The sequence below is a fragment of the Aulonocara stuartgranti genome, assembly GCF_965226115.1.
Source record: "Aulonocara stuartgranti genome assembly, chromosome: 3".
Lineage (NCBI taxonomy): Eukaryota > Metazoa > Chordata > Actinopteri > Cichliformes > Cichlidae > Aulonocara > Aulonocara stuartgranti.
This window is the reverse complement of record NC_138941.1, coordinates 5851495-5866392: the sequence shown is the minus strand read 5'-3', so window position 1 is coordinate 5866392 and position 14898 is coordinate 5851495. Positions and strand designations below refer to the sequence as shown.

Here is a 14898-nt window from a genome sequence, read left to right as displayed (position 1 = left end):
CAGATTTTTTGTTCAACTGGCTTTATTGGTCGCCAGTGTTTCCTGTACACAAAGTATTAAAAGATGTAAACCTCATAAAGTGTCTCTGTTGCTTCCTCCTCTGTAACAGCTGTCAATGTTTCTTCATTATTTTCCTGTAGTAAAGAAATAAACAACATTGCAGTTCTACTGTACACTCATATAATCTGTGGAGTATTGAGAGTACTCACAACTGCATGTTGGTCTGGCTCAACAGGAGGCTGCACCAGATGCAGTACACCATCATCATCAGTACACTTATAACTTACAAGGGACCAAATGGCAATTAACAAACATACCAATCACCTTACACTTCATTGTCATTATGCTCTCAAAGACAACCAAGGCTGAGGGAAGGCAAAATCAGTAGGAAAATAACTTCACTACAAAATAATCCATTATGGTAAAGAGTTTATCAAATGAATGAGCAGCACTGCAAAGGTGACTGTGAAGAAAGGATGTATGCACATCATGTATTATTTTGAATTTACCCCCTATGTAGGCACTTGTGTCTTGCGGGGTTATTGACTCAGAGGATGTCCCCGCAGAGATGCCTTCGGCCACAGGGCGCCCACTGTTTTGGCTGAGGGCCAACTGCTCAGCCTCTGTGAGTGGTGGTGGTGGAGGACCCCCACCTGTTTTTCGGGCCTCCGCTTTTTTTCTGTTGGCTATAACGGGTCACATTTGAGCATACAGAGTAAGCAAATATGTACTTGTAATGTGCTCAGATAATTTCAATAAGTGCTTACAGAAAGAAAATTAATGTAGCCTCTAACTGCAATTGATTTACATGGGACAAACAGACCAAGCACTATGGCTCATAATACAATTACACCTCACCTGTTTGGACTATATTTTTATATTTCATTTTTACTTGCTGCCAGGAACGTTTGGGGCCTGTTGGGTTGCACCTGCGCTCACATCACATCACAAAATAAAATGTATAAAATAACAAATAAAATAACATGTGATAAAATAACGTGTTAAATGGGTGGAAATCCCTCGATCAATGTTTATATTAACACTCACGCATTGACTCTGTCGGCTATGTTTTGCCATGCATGCTCCCTGTCTTTTGCAGCTGTGGCTGTGTTACTTTTTTCCGCGGAATTTGCATGTTATCGGCATATGCTGCCATCAGAATTTCGGCCTCAAGCGCTGTAAGATACATTGACCGCGCCTTCTTTCCCTCCGTCTCCATGGTGACTCGCTTAATCTGTGCTCCACTGATCAGGGCTTTATGTATCCTCGTCCGCGCGCTTCACTTGGGGTTAAAGCAACTCCGCGTTGACTGAACTACTTGTTATCAGCCTTTCTGAAACCGAATATTCCGAGTTGGACAGTTCGGGGTTACTCAACCCTGCGTATCGTTTTTCACTCTGAGTTTTCTAAACCGGCTTCCTGAAACAGGGCCCAGAACAAGACGTTACAAGGCCAGGGGCAACTTGTCAGTGCTGCCTATGACAACGTGAGAGCATTCTCCACAAAACTGGCGCTCTGGAAAGCTCAGCTCTCTCAGACAAACCTTTGCCATTTCCCAGCATGCAAGGCACTCGTGGATGCAGGCACACCATTCAGTGCTGACGAGTATGTTGATGTCATTTTGAGGCTACAGGAGGAATTTGATCACAGGTTTGCTGACTTCAAGACACACAGAGCCACCTTTCACATTTTTGCGGACCCCGTCTCCTTTGATGTGCAAGATGCCCCTTCTGTGCTTCAAATGGAGCTCATTGAGCTGCAGTGCAACTCTGAACTCAAAGCAAAGTTCAGGGAGGTGAGTGGAAAAGCAGACAAGCTTGGACAATTTTTGAGAGACTTGAGCCCTAGTTTCCCTCGGCTTTCCCGAATGTTCAAGTGGACCATGTGCCTTTTTGGTAGCACATACTTGTGCCAAAAGCTCTTCTCCACTTTGAACTTCAATAAGTCCAAGTACAGGTCCAGACTTACGGATGATCATCTTCAAGACATACTGAGGGTCGCAACTGCTTCCTCCCTCAGGCCAAATCTGGCTCGGCTATGCGAGAGGAAACGCTGCCAGGTCTCTAGCAGCAAGGAGTAGGCAAGAGAAGCCATGTTCAGAAGAACAGTTCATTTTCTACAGTGTTCCATTCATGTTCAGAAGAAGGTTATAGAACTGTTAATACAGACATTTCAATCTAAATACAGCAGATATAGAAGACTGAAAGAAACACACAAGTTCACTGACTAAAAATATCTTATTATTATTTTATTTATGTTTTACAGATTGATTTATTTTCTTATTAATTGTTAATTTGTTTATTTATTTTTCATATTTTGTGTTAAAAAATAAAAATAAAGAGATTTGAGAGGATTGGAATTTTTTAACCATGCCTTTCTTGTGGAAAACCTAATGCGGCCCAGCCTCACCCAGACTCTGCCTGCAGCGGCCCCCAGCTAAATTGAGTTTGAGACCCCTGTCCTACACCATAAATCAGTAAGAGAGGGTACGACCTCTCTCATGGCCCCAAGTGGTGTGTGCATGCCAGAGCACTCTGGAAGGCACACAGAGTCTTTACAGACTACTCAGGATCAAACCTCTATCATCATCCAATCGATTATACAACTCTAAGCATATATGAGTAAATTAGCGTGAATTAGCATTATATTAGTGAGGAGTTAATGCTAAGTAGGCTGCCATTAGTGGCTAATGCTAATTTTAGATGAAAAAGCATTAGCAGCTAATGCTCATATTGTTTTCCTTTGCTTTGTAAGAATGACAGCAGCTAATGATACGAAGTCTACCATTATTAACTATTGTTAATTTGATGTAAATTAGCATTATCCGATAATGGTAACCCTTTTCCCCTGCATTATATTGATGTCAGGAGTTAATGCTAACTAGGCTGCCATTAGGGGCTAACTCTAATTAGGTGAATAATTATTAGCAGCTAATGCTAATATTGTTTTCCCTTCCCTTTTAACAATGTGAGCAGCTAATTCTAATTTGAGGTGAATTAGCATTATATTAGTGAGCAGTTAATGCTAAGTAGGCTGCCATTATTAACTAATGCTACTTTGACGTGAATTAGCATTATGTGCTAATGCTAATACTGTTTTCTCTTGCTTTATACAACTTGAGCAGCTATTGCTAAGTAGGCCACTTTGCTCTGCTAAAGATTTCTGTGACCATGATAGAAACTCTGATAAGCTAATGCTGCTAAGCTAATGCTGTTTATGGGCCCTGTTAGAATCAATATTTCATTCTCATTCTGTTGTTTGAGAACAATAACAGAAAAATGTGCACTTGAGAACAAATTTATTGTGAATTCAGCTGTGAATGTACAGTTTGTCATTATTTAAGCTTCCATTTCCAAATGTTAGCTGACACTTTATTAGGTACACTGGTATCTATATCAGGTACACCTGTGACCTAAATGTTCCTGCAAACAGACTCCTTGGAGACCCCTACACAAATATCCATGAACTATCCAGCTAGACTAGTGTGTCTGTCCCTGAAAATATTCCTGCATGTGTGATTGTTCATGTGTCATCTGCAGGAAACAAACAGGAAGTGAGTTATAGACACGGGAAATGTTTCCAGCTCTTCCTCCTCTATCAGATTTTCTCTCCATACCTGAGAGTGTCCAGTCTCCAGCCTGGATCCTTCAGTCCAGCCGACAGCAGCTTCATTCCTGAGGGACCTGGATGATTGTAGCTCAGGTCCAGCTCTCTCAGATGGGAGGGGTTGGAGCTCAGAGGTGAGGCCAGAGAAGTACAGCCTTCCTCTGTGATCAGACAGCCTGACAGACTGCAGACACACAAAACAACAATCCGTTTGTCAACAGTTGTTTTCTCTTTGTCACAATAACATCTATCCATCCATTGTAACTTTATTTATAAGTGACAATACCCAACAGACAACAACAGTCATCTGAAGCTGTTTAACAGTGTAAGGTAACCGCCTCCACTGTGAGCAGCACTTGGTGATGGTGGGAAGAAGAGCTCCCTTTGACACAAAGATCCTCCCAGTGAAAACAGGCTCCAGGAGGAGCATCTACCATGACTGGTTGCACCGTGAGGGGAAAGAGAAGAGGTGAGCTCAGAGAGACAAGAACAAAACAGAGAGACAAAAGTTAAGGACATGCAGTAGTGACATATAAAAGCATCAGGAGTGAAAAGAGGGGAGAAGAAAGCAGAGCATCATGGGAAGTCCACCAACAGCCTAAGCCTATAGCAGCATAACTAAGGGATGGTTCAGGGTCACCTGATCCAGCTCGAACTATAAGCTTTATCAAAAAGGAAAGTTTGAAGCTGATCTTCAAAGTAGAGAGGGCGTCTGTCTCCTGGACTCAAACTGGGAGCTGCTGCCACACCCAGTCCAACATAGCCAGGCTTTCTTTGCTGCTTTGACAAAACCTCAAATCCCAGTCAGAGATGGTGAGCATCATCACAGTGATGATCATTTCTCTGTAACCCAGGCTTTCTGCTTCAGGATCTGTGCACGCTCACAGAACAAGGAGACCTTTAAACATCATTTCACTAAATGGATGGACTGAGCTCAGCCTACAGATGAACTGGTGCCAGAGATCATAAAGAACATCAAACAGTCAAATTCAACACTTTAATGGAAATATGAGATTAATGCTGCAGACAATCATGAAGCTGCTGAATTCATGAACATCAAGAATGCAGCGAGTGGTAAAATAAAGATTTGACCTCAGTGTGCTCAGTGTTCCTGTCTATTCCTAACATATTCCTAACATGATAGCTGCACTTTAGAGCTCTAAAACTGGAACTGACACATATTTAAACTCCACATGTTACTCAGTACATTCAGTTCTGACACTCGCCCACAGTCCAACAAAGGAAACATGGAGATCACATCAGTTTGTCACCAAAGTCTAATTATTAGGGCAACTTAACCTGTTATTATCTCGTTAACTCATTAACTGATTAACGTCAGCAATTATTTTAATCACAGTTTTTAAAATCATGATTATTGTGAAAGTGCTCACTGGCTCTGAATATAACAGCCATGGGTCACAGGAGGGATGTTGATCAGTGCTGGCTTGAAATGGGCGTCATTATGGGTCTCAGCCAATGGGAGCATTGAGGGTGGGCCTAATACTACTGCAGCGCTCACATGACCCAGGACAGAGAGAAAGGGGCGGGGACAGAAACATGGAGACAGGTACAGATCTTTGACATGTTCATTTTAAACTGTTCCAGGAGGCAGTGTTGATACAACTAAAGTTATCTGTTGTTGAAGAAGTCGGTCTGAGGAACGTTCTTAGGATCAACAAATGACGGCATGTATGAGCCTCAAGACGCAGCATCACAAGAAGAACACATGAGCTGTAGAAAAAGGAGAGACTACGAAAGCCACGGCGTTACAACGTGAACATGCTTGATCAGAGTGTGATTGTGAACAGGAGGAAGACTCAGCTGAGAACAGTGTGGTGGATACAGAGCAGAGCCCACCATCAGTACAGAGGCCTGTCCATTAGAGTGCTGCTCCAACATGCAGCACATGTACTTGGCCACAGCTGCAACATCTGTACCTGTGAAAGCTTCTTCTCTGTTGCTGCTCATATTGTGCAGAAGAAGAGAGTTTCTTTATCATCAGAAAATGTCAATGAGCTTGTGAGTCTTAGCAGCTGGCTCGGTGCAGAGGAGGAAGAACATGTCAAGTCAGAGGAAGATAAATGCAGTTCATGTTGTCAACTCAACCTGGACTGTTGAAAGAGTTTTTCTTTGTCTGGTTTCTGACTGAGATTCTCCAAAGGAAATCCAGCACAAACACACACTTCACACACTCAAAGTCCTGCACAGTAAATGAGCTGATGAGCGTTTGTGCTGCTGCCTGATAACAGAACAATAGTTCTGCTGCTTCCTGTTCTGCAAACACACATTTATAAATGTTCACTTGCTGTTGATCAAAGGTATGTTGGTGGCTCTGGACGCTGAGGGAACTTTGTAAAAAACTAGATCAAATGTTAACGTCCTGGCAGAGGCAAAGAACTTTGATTTGATATTTGATTAGATTCATGTTTCAGCTCAGACTGACAGAAATATTTGAACTGCTGCTGTGTTAAAGGGAACACTGCTGTTAGAAAGCACCTGATCTGTTTCTGCACACTGAATGTTGCACTTCTCATACTGCAGTACTATTAAAATAAGTACACAATGCACTACTTTTGAACTCATGATTGAATGTTGCTGTAACAAAGCCATTAATGTGATTCAAAGTGTTCATGGTTTCCCAGCACAACAAATGATTGCACAAGTGTGACTGATCCACTTTCTAATGTGTGTGTAGCCCACACTGTGTGTCACTGTGTCACAGGTGAGTCTGTGTGTCCAGGTTCTATGAGGACAACAGGATATAGTGACTGAGTCCAGCAGCTTAAAGTCTGACTCCATCCTCCATTTAAATAACTCACAGCAACAACTGAATAGCTTTGCCTTTGTGTAGCTGACACTTCATTTTAATGTCCTTCTATTCTGGTTCATCTGGTTTCAGTTTCTATAAGCACACAGGTTTCATCAGGACTCTATGACCTCAGTAATCTTTGCTGGGCCTTAATGCTCTGAACAAAGCTGCACATCACAAGACTAAATAGAAATGAATCAGTCTTTCATTCTCACTGCTGTTTGACTTCAGCTCTCAATGTCCCACCATAACCCATGGAAAGAATTACTGTCCATCCAGGCTGCTGAACATGAAGCTGAAGAAGGTGGAGTATTGTGAGGGCTGATGGAGATGATGAATCCAGGAGCAGTGGGTGGATGGCAGCATCAGCATGAAGGATCAGTGTGAGAACACATCATCATCCACAAAGGAAACCAGTCTGAGTGTCTGACGCTCTTGTTAGAAAGACGCAGTCCCAGCAGTTAGCTTGTCTGCTAGTTAGCTGAGAGCTAACTCACTTGTACATTGAATACCAAACTGTGTAAACCAGGGGTGTCAAACATATGGCCCGTGGGCCAAATCCAGCCCTTGAGATAATTTCATATGTCAAATATTGATGAATTTTCAGGCTTGCTGATAATCAATGTGAGCACGGCTGAGGTTTTATTCTGATGAGCAAACCATGTGGCCAAACACTTTCAGAGACAGACTGGGATCATACCATTATGTGAAAGAGGACATGTCCCATAGACAGCAAGGGTAGTGGTAGAGACCAGTACACAGAGAAATGGGAGCTGTATTGAAATGCAAGCGTGTCAGGAAAGAGTGAAAAGGCAAAATGAGCAGCATCTGGCTGCATTTCAGTGATATTGGAGACCACAAAGCTGAGTGCAACATTTATACAGGAGATATACAGGAGACGCTGAGAGTAGAACTGATAAAATTAGGAGCTGGCTAAAGTGAGACCCATTTTTATTTCCACCCATTTTCCACTGTGGAGGACAAAAGGTTTCAAACTGGTCCAGGTCTTAAACCTCACGTGTTCTTCCTAATAGCAGTAAATGGATAGAAATAAGGCTTTCATGAAAACACTGAATAAAACTTGCTGCCTTTAAAAAGACTAAATGTACAGTTCAGTATTGAATACTACATAAAATAAACTATATATAAAGTGTGTCTGAATGGCAGAGATGCAGAAATATGTGCATGTAGCACAGAGCCACGGCTCAGTGTCTGAATGAGTCTCACAGACCTGAATGTGCTGTTGAAGCCATTTATAATTATAACGTAATTCTTTACTCGTTTGATCTGCTCCTTACCACAAGCCACCAGACGTAGAAGGTTTTGGACTTTTAACTATATTTTCTGAAGTTTTACAACTTTTCTTACTGTTAAAAACCTCGTTATGGCCATTCATGCTGTACAAAGTAATTAGACATGTGTGGTATCTACAGAAACGTCAGGATCTCAGCTAAAAGTTCACAAAACCATCTCAACAACCACCAAACAGCTGAAACAGCAGGTGAACAGATCACACAAAAAAGATATAAACACAAATCCCCCTGATCATATGTTTTTTAAACATGAAGTGTAGTTTTGGACGTTCATTTACTGCTGGTTCAGTGAATTTTGGTTGGACAGTGATGAAACCTGCAGTCTCAGAATCTGTGAGAAGTCTGCTTTCAGCTCGCAACAGCATTGTTGTGTTGTGTGCTGTGGATTCACCTCTGCAAACTCATCACTGTTTCACCATCATGTTTCTACACTGAACAAAAATATAAACGCAACACCTTTGTTACTGCACCCATTCCCCATGGGATGGACGTAGAGACCTAAAATTCATTCCAGATACACAATATAACCATCCCTCCCAAACAGTGGTCACAAATCAGTCCAAATGTGTGGTAGTGGGCACATCTGCTATATTGAGATAATCCATCCCACCTCACAGGTGTGCCACATCAGGATGCTGATCTGACATCATGAGTAGTGCACAGGTGTACCTCAGACTGCCCACAACAAAAGGCCACCCTGGAATGTGCAGTTTTTTGCGTTATTGGGGGTCTGGGACCCAGAACCGGTCAGTATCTTGTGTGACCACCATTTGCCTCATGCAGTGCAACACATCGTCGCATGGAGTCTATCAGATTGTCAATTGTGGCCTGTGGAATGTTGGTCCACTCCACTTCAATGGCTGTGCGAGGTTGTTGGATATTCGTGGGAACTGGTACACGCTGTCGTATACGCCGGTCAAGCACATCCCGAACATGCTCAATGGGTGACATGTCCGGTGAGTATGCTCTCAATTTTAGGTCTCTACGTCCATCCCATGGGGAATGGGAGCAGTAACAAAGGTGTTGCATTTATATTTTTGTTGAGTGTACTTAGACAATAACAAAGGAAGCAGTTCCCAGGAACTACTTCCTGTCTTGTTAACATAAGAGTATGTTGCCCTTCAAAACACCTCCACTTCTCCTCTTATTAGAGGACTGCCTTATTATTAATCTGCTAATTCTGTCAGTTGATGAAAGAAAAATGCTTGATCTCACCTGAGAGTTTCCAGTGTACAGTGTGGACTCTTCAGTCCTTCAGACAGAAGCTTCACGCCTGAATCCTTCAGGTTGATGTTACTCAGGTCCAGCTGTCTCAGATTAGAGGTCTGAGAGCTGAGACCTGAGGCCAGAGCTTCACAGCTTCTCTCTGACAGGTCACAGTGACTCAGTCTGAAAAATAACAGATAAACAATTACAAAAATAAAACACTTATGTTGAAGCGTAATGAGATACTATTATATTTAGCAATATTTCATCTTGTTTTTGTCAGGAAACTGAGCACTGATGCAGAGCAACATGTGGAGAGAATCAGAGGAGAAGAAGTGAAGAGAGAACAGCAGTAAAACAACACTGAATTGTTCAGTGTGCTTTTGATATCAACAGAATGTGTCAAACTTCTTTATTTTGTATTTGTTTTAGTAGAATTGATGATTATCACTTAGATAACAACCACAGGCCAGGTCTAAATTGCACTTTGGTGACAGTTACACCCAGAAATATTTCAGAAACGTGGACAATTTGTGCTCCATTGTATTCAGTATTGAACAAACTGAGTACCGATGACCACTTAATATTTTTGATAGTTTATTTGAGTTGTTCCACCTGATCTGTGTTAACTAGAATAAACATTTAAAAGCTAAAGCTATGATCACAGATTTACTCACAGAGCTTTGTTGGAGGCTTTGACCACTGGCAGCAGCCTCAGTAGAGCCTTTTTAAAGGCTCGTGTTCACACTTAGATCATCGATTTCTACTTACATTTCTTTCTGGGAAAAATGGAGATTACTTTGAAAACAGGAACTATTTTCCCCAAAAATCAGCCCTTGATTAGTAAATCACTCCAACATGTTCTCAGTCAGAAGAAGCTGTCTTGTTATGAGGGAGAGAAGAAAAAGATCGAGGCACAGAAACTTGTTGAAAGAGAGATAAAGCAGCTAAAATCAGGTCTAAAAGTAAAGCAGAGGATGAGCTGAATAAAGGACACTCAAGGCTGGCTTGGAAAGGAATGAAGTCCATGGTGGGGATGCAGAACAAGGACCAAAGATGAATGTGATGCTGAATCAGCAGAAGACTTGGACTCATATAATTCCAGCTTTGATATCATTGATTTCAATGAAGATCTTTGTGATTGTAGCAAAGGGCCGGTAGCTCTGAGAGTCCCACTGATGAGGTTTCTGTGAAGGTTCGCAGTTATCTAAAGAGCTTAGAAAAAAAGGCATCTGGACTTCTTTAAGTTTTTTGAAGACGTTTCGCCTTTCACCTCTCATCCAAGAAGCTTCTTTATTTCAAGGGTCAAATAGTGGAGAGTCCCAGATTAGCCTGTGTACAAACAGACTTCAGCCATATAAGAGTGTGTGTGAGTGAATGAGAGCACACACAGGACACTCTGATCTCTGAATGTGTGTGACGCAGTGAAAAAGAGGATTGTACTGGATATACTGTGACTGACAAACAGAGTTTAAAGAGAAAGGTGTTTGGATTAAAATGGATTATGCTAAAGTGAACGTGCTAATGAAATCTGAACTGACTGAAATGTGAAGTGAAGATAATTCAGATGTAAAAGAGAGAGAGAGGGGGTGATGATAAGGTGAGGCTGAAGATCAGTGAAGGGGATGTAAACACCTGATTGGTTGAGTAGATATCAGATCGACAGTTTCACAGTTTTCCCTGTGGATTATAACTTTAAGAAGATGTGACATTCATCAAGGAATCCTGCTCTCTGGATTATTTCCACGAACACTGAGCTGGAACACATCTACAGTGCTGGAAGTGCCCGTCTCACCACCAACCTCTCTGTGCACATTCACTTTTCAACCCTTTGTGAGACACTAAACGTGTAAATCTGAGCATTTATCTACAGTGGGGCAAAAAAGTATTTAGTCAGCCACCGATTGTGCAAGTTCCCCCACTTAAAATGATGACAGAGGTCAGTAATTTGCACCAGAGGTACACTTCAACTGTGAGAGACAGAATGTGAAAAAAAAAATCCATGAATCCACATGGTAGGATTTGTAAAGAATTTATTCGTAAATCAGGGTGGAAAATAAGTATTTGGTCACCTCAAACAAGGAAAATCTCTGGCTCTCACAGACCTGTAACGTCTTCTCTAAGAAGCTTTTCTGTCCCCCACTCGTTACCTGTATGAATGGCACCTGTTTGAACTCATCATCTGTATAAAAGACACCTGTCCACAGCCTCAAACAGTCAGACTCCAAACTCCGCCATGGCCAAGACCAAAGAGCTTTCGAAGGACACCAGGAAAAGTATTGTAGACCTGCACCAGACTGGGAAGAGTGAATCTACAATAGGCAAGCAGCTTGGTGTGAAGAAATCAACTGTGGGAGCAATCATCAGAAAATGGAAGACATACAAGACCACTGATAATCTCCCTCGATCTGGGGCTCCACGCAAGATCTCATCCCGTGGGGTCAAAATGATCATGAGAACGGTGAGCAAAGATCCCAGAACCACACGGGGGGACCTGGTGAATGACCTGCAGAGAGCTGGGACCAAAGTAACAAAGGTCACCATCAGTAACACACTACAACGGCAGGGAATCAAATCCCGCAGTGCCAGACGTGTTCCGCTGCTGAAGCCAGTGCATGTCCAGGCCCGTCTGAAGTTTGCCAGAGAGCACATGGATGATACAGCAGAGGATTGGGAGAATGTCATGTGGTCAGATGAAACCAAAGTAGAACTTTTTGGTATAAACTCAACTCGTCGTGTTTGGAGGAAGAAGAATACTGAGTTGCATCCCAAGAACACCATACCTACTGTGAAGCATGGGGGTGGAAACATCATGCTATGGGGCTGTTTTTCTGCCAAGGGGACAGGACGACTGATCCGTGTTAAGGACAGAATGAATGGGGCCATGTATCGTGAGATTTTGAGCCAAAACCTCCTTCCATCAGTGAGAACTTTGAAGATGAAACGAGGCTGGGTCTTCCAACATGACAATGATCCAAAACACACCGCCCGGGCAACAAAGGAGTGGCTCCGTAAGAAGCATTTGAAAGTCCTGGAGTGGCCTAGCCAGTCTCCAGACCTCAACCCCACAGAAAATCTGTGGCGGGAGTTGAAAGTCCGTGTTGCTCGGCGACAGCCCCAAAACATCACTGCTCTCGAGAAGATCTGCATGGAGGAATGGGCCAAAATACCAGCTACTGTGTGTGCAAACCTGGTAAAGACCGATAGTAAACGTTTGACCTCTGTTATTGCCAACAAAGGTTATGTTACAAAGTATTGAGTTGTATTTTTGTTATTGACCAAATACTTATTTGCCACCCTGATTTACGGATAAATTCTTTACAAATCCTACCATGTGAATTCATGGATTTTTTTTTTTCACATTCTGTCTCTCACAGTTGACGTGTACCTCTGGTGCAAATTACTGACCTCTGTCATCATTTTAAGTGGGGGAACTTGCACAATCGGTGGCTGACTAAATACTTTTTTGCCCCACTGTATGTTAGTGCAAACACCTCTAATAGGTTGGTTTAGTCTTTCCAAGTCATATCTTCCCTTGGAGTCTGCGGTCCAGGCTTCTAAAATCATCCTAGTTTAACAAGCAGTACAATCTAGAGTAGAGCTGCACTAACAGGTGTGACTGATGAGATCTGATACTCATGTTTATTTGTATCAGGACAAGCAGGGAAGACCTGGACATCAACTCTGTCAGGCTGCCTGAGTCCTCTCACCCACATCAGCTCAGAACTCTGCATTATCTACTGAGTCAGACTCAGTGGATCAGGGATCAGAAGTTCTACAAAGAGTAGAACCAGACTTCCTGTATAGAGGTGTGTGGGCCTACTGATCCACAGTGTCAGCACAACTTTCACATCATATTCATCTCAGCACAACTAAAACATGCTGACTGACCCCAGAGTTTCAAGTCCACATCCTGGACTCTCCAGGAAACCACACAGATGCTTCACTCCTGGATCCTGCAGGTTGTTATTGTTACTCAGGTCCAGCTCTCTCAGATGGGAGGGGTTGGACTTCAGTGCTGCTGCCAGATAATCACAGCTGATCTCTGACAAACCACAGTCCTTCAATCTGAATAAAAAATGAAAGATGTAAGTTTATTAGACAAAGTGCTTGAAATCATTCAGTGTTTCATCATCTGTTCAGAGCTGAAGAAGGTTCAGAATGTAGAAGTTTAGAAAATGGAAACTCCAAACAGCTGAAGCCAACAGGAAGCAGCTTCAAACAAACAAGAGAAAAAAATGAATTTTTCACATTGAAGTCGTACATTTATCATAAAGTTGTCAAGTTTTGCCGTGTGAAAGAGAAAAAACTGAACAGGAATCCTCAGAGTTGAACCCTCTGCATAGAGGTTCAAGTTCCTCTTCAGGTCCCAAAGTGCAGAACAACAAGGTTTCAAACAGCTTCGTTCCAGCAGCATCAGCCACAGAAATGCAGAGATAATTCTTTGGATCTCTTGGTTGTGTTGTATGATGCTGTGTTTGCATATCTGGTGTCTGTGTTGCTTTGTGAGGATGGATCATTTACTGCAGCTCCAGATAAACAGAGCTGGACCTGAACCTGGTAACTTCACTTAGAAGACACTTGTGACGGGAACGTGTGAGAAGTTTTGAGCAGACAAGTGTTGATTTTGAGTCTGGGACGAGGTCTCCACAGTCTTTGTGGAGATCCACATTCTGCGTACTGCCTGTGAGAAGCTGCAGACATTTCTCCTCCAAATCCACTGAGCAGCTGCTCGTGGTGGTATTAGCTTCATGTGTGCATGTTAGCATTAAGCCGCGGTGACACTCTGCTGTGGACACGGTCACAGCTGGACGCATGATGGATGAGTCGTCCTTCCTGTTAAACTTCTTTGAGGTGAGCTTGAAGCTGCTGCTTGGGGCGCATGCACAGCTGGTTATTGTACTGGAAATGTTCTGCAGACGAGTCCATGCGCTCACAACAAAGCTCAGTGTGGACGACGCTGTGCACGCTCCAATGCTGATTAGTATGAGTGCGCACTTGGTCTGAAAACTGGAAAGCTTTGAGTATCCCTGCTCTCTTCCCTCTTCCAGAACAGGGAAGAGAGCAGCAGCAGCGTTCAGCACAAACACGAAGGATCAAAGAAGAAGAACATGACAAGCTCAGATGGAGGTTGCAGTGGACACTTTTCATTGTTTTAACTTCGCTTTCACTTCAGCTTCACCAACAACAGCACAAGCAGAGCAGCCCACTGACTGCGTGGCCGTGACGGCGCCCCCTGGTGACTGTAAACCACTACAACATGTAGACGGCCGTCTGCTGCTCATTTCTTTACCACCATCACAAGAGCTCTTTATCCTGTTCTTCACTCTCATTGGGTCTTTGTGTGCTTGTTTTTACAACAGTAGTCATTCTGATTGGTCAAAGAAGACAGTCAGCTGTGACTAAATGTAGCTCCTACAGCAGTGATGGGAATAACTACTGAAGCTAATCCAGTATCAAAGCTCAGGAATCAGCAGCTCCCACCTCGTTTTCTTTGAACAACTATTTTTAGCTGCTGTGTTTTTGTGTTTCTGCGGACCTCAGACATCCTGCTGCTCTGGAGAACTGAAGCTCTAAAAGCTTCAGCCTTTATCTCCAAGAAACAAAGCTGATCATGGAGACCCAGCAGGTCAGCTGATCTGTGGACAGCACCAGCATCTTTAAGTAAGTCTGAGAGGTGAGCAGTCTTTGGAAGCCTTTACTGTCTGATAGTCTCAGAGCAGGATTTGGATCATTATTTGGCTTTTCTTCTATTATTATGTTTAGTTTCTGCTTCACAGATATTCTCTGAGATGTTCTCTGAAATGTTTCCCACTGTTGGACAAACTTTCACAGTTTCTTCATAAAGGAGATCTCCTGTGCAGTCCATCTGTGATAATATGTTAAACACTGAATTATGATTCATATCTGAATGTACTGACTGTTAATTATTGATGAGAACATAATCAGTAAATATAAATATGT

The 14898-nt window shown here is 42.7% G+C and overlaps 3 protein-coding genes across 3 annotated transcripts in view; all 3 read right to left on the bottom strand.

The window, feature by feature from the left end:
• The window catches only part of LOC309702246 (uncharacterized protein), a 139708-nt gene extending 139446 nt beyond the window's left edge, over positions 1-262 (bottom strand). Inside the window, exon 1 of the mRNA XM_082526800.1 lies at positions 210-262. The gene's annotated coding sequence lies outside the window, so the exon portion shown is untranslated. The remainder of the gene's footprint in view (positions 1-209) is intronic.
• The window catches only part of LOC309702195 (protein NLRC3-like), a 78601-nt gene that overhangs the window by 51214 nt on the left and 12489 nt on the right, over positions 1-14898 (bottom strand). The gene's annotated exons all lie outside the window — the stretch shown is intronic.
• The window catches only part of LOC309697132 (NACHT, LRR and PYD domains-containing protein 12-like), a gene marked incomplete at its 5' end in the record, with an annotated part of 47566 nt that overhangs the window by 23964 nt on the left and 8704 nt on the right, over positions 1-14898 (bottom strand). The window contains 3 exons of the mRNA XM_082518797.1: positions 3622-3790; positions 8944-9117; positions 12826-13002. Of these exons, the coding sequence (XP_082374923.1) occupies positions 3622-3790; positions 8944-9117; positions 12826-13002 (520 nt within the window). The remainder of the gene's footprint in view (positions 1-3621; positions 3791-8943; positions 9118-12825; positions 13003-14898) is intronic.